Source organism: Ipomoea nil, unplaced genomic scaffold (genome assembly GCF_001879475.1).
Source record: "Ipomoea nil cultivar Tokyo-kokei standard unplaced genomic scaffold, Asagao_1.1 scaffold3384, whole genome shotgun sequence".
NCBI lineage: Eukaryota > Viridiplantae > Streptophyta > Magnoliopsida > Solanales > Convolvulaceae > Ipomoea > Ipomoea nil.
The window spans coordinates 1,384,152-1,390,064 of record NW_017619812.1 but is presented as its reverse complement, the minus strand read 5'-3'; the positions used below and the strand labels follow the sequence as shown (position 1 = coordinate 1,390,064).

General features: G+C 36.3%; 1 protein-coding gene across 1 annotated transcript; it reads left to right on the top strand.

The window, feature by feature from the left end:
- The first annotated feature begins 211 nt into the window (after positions 1-211).
- On the top strand, positions 212-3,825 carry LOC109171002 (probable indole-3-pyruvate monooxygenase YUCCA4). Its single transcript, XM_019320135.1, has 4 exons — positions 212-1,116; positions 1,320-1,568; positions 1,724-1,846; positions 3,298-3,825. Exons 1-4 carry the CDS (start codon positions 487-489, stop codon positions 3,505-3,507), a joined length of 1,212 nt encoding a protein of 403 aa, XP_019175680.1. The 5' UTR covers positions 212-486; the 3' UTR covers positions 3,508-3,825.
- The last annotated feature ends 2,088 nt before the right edge of the window (positions 3,826-5,913 follow it).

The window sequence follows — 5,913 nt, the reverse complement described above, 5'->3', positions numbered from 1 at the left end:
ATCAGAAGTGAAGTACCAAATCATATAGTTCCATTATATTATCCCAAGGAACTATACTAATCCCAACTTCATCCTCATAGCCTTAAATCTTTATTTGGAGAATTTATTTATTTTAGTTGTCATTTTCTATAATGTATTTATATCATCTCTGTGTGTATTGCCCATTACCCCATAAATCCATATAAACCCCAAAGCCAATCCAGTCTCTTTCTCTTACACTCTCAGAGAGAAACAAATAGCCTTGAGAAAGAGAAGCGAATCCTTTCCTTAACCTTCACGCCTCGCCATTAACTCCCTCTGTGTTTCTATGCATTGAAGTTTTCCGTTTCCCAACCCCCTCCCCTTCCTCTTTATATGCGTCCCATTCCCACACTCTCTTCTTTGAACAGAGGAAAACAGAGTGCAAAAACAGGGGAATCATTCCCAGAAATCGAAAACACTTAAAAGTTAAAACCCCTTTCTTCTTTTTCTTAGCTTCTTTGTTTAATGGGTTCTTGTAAAGGAGATGATGAAAAGGTGATTGTGGTTGAAGGGCCTATCATTATAGGTGGGGGACCTTCAGGGCTGGCGGTGGCGGCGTGCCTGAAACAGAACGGCGTCGCCGCCGCCGTCATTCTTGAGAGGAGCGATTGCATCGCTTCTCTGTGGCAGCAGAGGACCTATGACCGCCTGAAGCTCCACCTGCCCAAGCAGTTTTGCCAGCTTCCATTGATGAATTTCCCCGGCGACTTCCCGAAATACCCCTCCAAGCGCCAGTTCATCTCCTACATGGAGGCCTACGCCGACCACTTCGACATCCGGCCAAAGTTCAAGCAGGCCGTGCGCCGCGCCGAGTACGACGCCGCCGCCGGCGTTTGGCGAGTCGACACCGCCGACTCCCGCTACTCCTCGCGGTGGCTGGTGGTGGCCACCGGCGAGAATGCCGAGCCTCTCGTCCCCGATATTCCCGGCATCCGGCGATTCTCCGGCCCCGTTATGCACACCAGCCTCTACCGCTCCGGGTCGGAGTTCCGGAATCAGAGAGTTTTGGTGGTGGGGTGTGGGAATTCCGGCATGGAAGTTTCCTTAGACTTGTGTAGGCACAATGCCAGTCCTCACATGGTGGTCAGAAACTCTGTAAGTACCACCACTCCAACTACTTTATTTTTTTTTTCTAAAAAAAATAGTAAATTTTAAATTAATTACTAAAAATAATGTCTTATTCAGTACTACTGACTCTGTTACAATGAGTACTTAATTATTTAGGGAAGTTAGAAATTTTGTATGTTGGGTTATACTAGGTTTGTTAATATTGTTGTTGTGCATGTTTTTTGAAACAGGTTCATATTTTACCTAGGGAAATGTTTGGTGTATCAACCTTTACAATAGCCATGGGACTACTTAAATGGCTACCCTTAAGGCTGGTTGACAAGCTCCTTCTCCTTGTGGCCAATTTGACTTTCGGCAAGACGGAACTATTGGGTATCCGACGGCCGAAAACCGGGCCGATCGAGCTCAAAAACGCTACCGGCAAGACCCCAGTCCTCGATGTCGGAGCATTGTCACTAATCAGATTAGAAAAAATTAAGGTATTTTTATAATAACACAATAATTAATTTATCATCAATTATATTAGAATTAGCAAATTATTTAACAATATCATAACGACATAACATAGTAAGCGTCGCGAACATGAGACACAACCACCTTAGTATATGCTAATAATCATTGTTAAACTTTGCAGGTAATGGATGGTGTGAGGGAGATAACTAGGAATGGTGCAAAATTTGTGGATGGACAAGAAAGGGAATTTGATTCCATAATACTAGCAACAGGGTACAAGAGTAATGTTCCAACATGGCTTAAGGTAATATATATACACAGTTATGTACATATGTATGTATGTACGTATATGTGATATTTAAAAAAAAAAAAATATTTTTTGTAATCTTATATCAGTCTCACATCACTTTCGTCTTACACATGCAGTCATAGGCTACAAAACGTTCCTTACACTTCTTGAAACAAAAGAGAAAATCTGTTCTCATTTGTCTGGACTGTTCCTCCTCATCTCTCTTTTCCCTAAAAATAATTTTTGTTGGATTTTGATGATGTGTAACTATCATCAAAATATTCTCTTTTTTTCTCTTTAAATTATTTTTAAAAAAAATAATAAAATAATTAAGTTAAAATAGTAAAGCATACCTAGAAAGTGTTCTTTTTGCTGTTTTCCACATATGTTACTCCTACTGATGCCTATCCACTCAACAGTAATCTCAGTGCTAAAAGTAGGTTTCATATAGGTTCGAACTTCAAAGATGACTCCAATCGCCATAGTTAGGTCCAACATTTCCATCTTCCACCTTATTATATTATTTATTAGGATTTTTAGACTTGCCCAAAACCCAAAATGCAACTTTTTACATAACCATTAGCTAATCATCATGCCATTAGGTACAAAAGTTTGTGATGGCTCATGTCACACTACACATGTTTGACATTTTCTATGTAGTGATAAGAAATCATTATTTTATGGTATGCACCGAATAAATTTCGTTTTGTAATTGTAGTTAGAAAATTAGTCTAAATTATTCATAATTGACTGATTTAAATTAAAAAGGTCAATAAATTACCTTGCTAGATTATAACTTATTCTTTGACTTATGGTGCATGTTCCCATGCATTTATTTAGGATCTTTGACTAATATCTTGTAATTATTGTTCATGCATAAATGAAATCTAGGGCGTATAGTAGGTATCTATAAAAGGGGAACTCTTATTAGCTGAAATTAATAATAATAATAATAATAATAATAATTTTTTCTATAAATAAATTATGTGGTTGATAGTTGGCCACTGGGGTTATCCATATAGGCATCCCCAAAGGAAGTTCACTTGCAACTGCACATGTGTTTTCATACATAGTACTTTGCTAACAGAAGTAGACCATATATATATATGTCATTGCATTGTTTCTAGTACCACAACCTACGTGTAGTTTTATGCTTTTTTATTTTTTCTTTTTGTCGAAAGAAACCCGCAGTCATTATCTGAAACGACTGAAAGTGTGTGTTAGGTAAATCCTGTCTTGTGATCTATAGCTGACCGGCTCAAATCAAGAAAGCTGGGATTATCATTAGTCAATAATTTTATGTTTTTGTTTGTACATAGGTTGATGAACATTGGGTTTTAAAGCTTATTATATAGTCTGATGAGAAAACTGGACCACCACACTTTCACTAAAATGAGACCTTTTTCTCCCTGTGATGGCAGCCATGAAAGTACTCTGATCTGTTTCTGTGATTGTGAAATTTGTAGGGCTGTGATTTCTTCACTGAAGAAGAAGGGATGCCAAAGACACCATTCCCAAATGGGTGGAAAGGAGAGAATGGTCTTTACACTGTTGGGTTTACAAGGAGAGGGCTGCTAGGGACCTCATCTGATGCAATGAACATTGCTAGAGATCTTGCTGAACAATGGAGGCAGGCCAACACAACTTGTACCTCAATCAAGGTAGCCAGAGACTGAACAACCTCATCTCAAACAGTGAACATTGCTTGAGATCTTGATGAACAATGGAGAGAAATGCTAACACAACTTCTACTTCTCAACCAAGGTAGCCAAAGACTGATTTTTTTTTTCTTTTTTGGTTAAGTCCCCAAGGAAAAAAAAAAACAACTAATGGTAGGTTCATAAAGTCAAGGGAATTTTTATTCTTCACTCTTTCCTTACTAAGTAGTGGATAGTGGATGTTCTATGCGAATTTTCGACCTTTTTTCCCCAATTTTCTTCATTTGTAAATATCCAAAATTTTGCATAGGGCTCTACTTGTTCTTATCCTAATGTAACCCCTTTAGGGATGTATTATAAAAAAAAATGTTGGAAATAGAATTTTCCTTTTTTCCCAACAATATTTACTCTACTTGTCTCCTCTTTTGGCTAAGAGATAAAGTTTTTGTTTGTCAATATTAATTCCACTCATCAATGATTCTTGAATTGAGTTGAAGAATGGCTTGAAAATATTTGGATAATATTGGGTAGAAGTCGTTGAAGGATCAAATCTAACAATTGATGGCTAGAAAAATTTTTGGGTGGAAATCGGTGAACGACTAAGTTCAACACTTTATCTCTCGAAAATGTGACGGCATAAGAGAAATAAAGGCCTTGTTTGGTAAAATAATTAGCCTATCAACCAATTTTGTCTCCATTATTAGCCGTTTGACTTGTTAAATAATCCATATAAGTGTTTGATTAATTAACTTTTTGTAACAATTTATTGCTCCAAAATGCTAAAATTCAAAAAGTTGCTCAAAAAAAGCTTTTTCAATCAGCTTTTTGAGAAAATCATTTTGTATGTAATCAGCTAATTTACCAAACACTTTTCTACAATCAGCTTATGATATCAACTAGTCAAACTCACTAACCTAATCAGCTAAAAGCTATCAGCTAACCGTCATTTACCAAACACTTCCAAAGTTATGTCTTTTCTAAGAACTATAGTTTTTGATGTAATGATAAAACATTTGATCCTAACAAATAGTATTAGAGTCAGTGACGGATTGAGCTCATGAGTCATGATCTTGTACACCGTATCATGCATGGATGGCTGCGAAGCATACATTTACCGATGATGCATGCAGTGGAGATTAAATGACAATTTTGACACTAGCTAGCTAGGCCTCATGTGATTGTGACACTTGGTCAGCGGGAGTCAATGCTGGAATCAGAGTGGCATCATCATCATCATCATCATCATGTTAGATTGATTGTTAGGTTAGCTAATGAGTGTAGATAGCTTTATTGCTTTTCGAGATTTATTCATCATACATATATACATACATACATACAAGCTTCTTCCTTTTTAACGTTGTTAGAGCATCATCTTCAATGGTCTGCAACTCTCATCGACTTTTGCCAAACCCGGTTACAGCTTTCTTACTGCCTACATTCTCTACAGTAATCCACTTTTGGCACTTACACGTTTGCACACCAGCAAAAGTATAGTATTCCAATCGAGCCTAGCTCAAGTCAATTAAAAGATGTATTTTGTGATTATCCTTTGATTCCTTTCATATGTACAGATCAGTTACTTTTTACCTGCACGAACTTAGCCCACTGATTCAGTAAGTAGTATTTAGAAGAAAAGATTAAGGTTCGAACCTAGCTCATCAGCAGAGTATGGGATTATGTTCAAAGTTGATAAATCCCTTCTATTTGACCCTATTTTTTGAGTCATTAGATTACTGTGATTTAACCTCTCAAATGTTTTGGGAGCTTTTTTTACTGACTCCGAAAAATATGTGGATAGTAGTCTTCTCATATGATGGATTACTTTTTGACGGTCTCCAAGAAATTGGTTGGATAGTGTGAAGTCTCAACTAATTATACATGCTCAACAAAGTCTAAGTGTGATCTTTTAAAAGTTGTTCAAAATTTGAATCCATACTAGATGGTGTTTTAACTCTTAAAATCCTCACCTAACTAGACTCAATAAAGATGAGGAAATCTTGATATATATTAGTATGGTGTCTCCATTTTGTTAGGAATTATATTACAATATGTTTTATTTAATATTAGAAATCTTTTATATTTGATCTTTGAATTATACCTTAGATATAAACTTAATCTTTTGGTTTTTGTCTCATCTATTTATTTCTGAAGTGACAATTAATGTTATTTTTTTTTAAAATATTTTTATTAGGCTTAGATGAAATATTAATCAAAACAATCTTAAATGACAAAGGTCAATATATTGATTTGATTTCCTCTCCTTGGTTAAACTTCAAGCTATAACCTAGGGTGTAAGGCGAAATCCCTAGTTTCAAATGCTCCACACTTCTATCTTACAATAATTGTTGATGGGTTAAATTACAATGACTCAACGACTCTTTAAACAGAAGGATAGGCACCTAGTGTCCACAAATAGTCATCCTC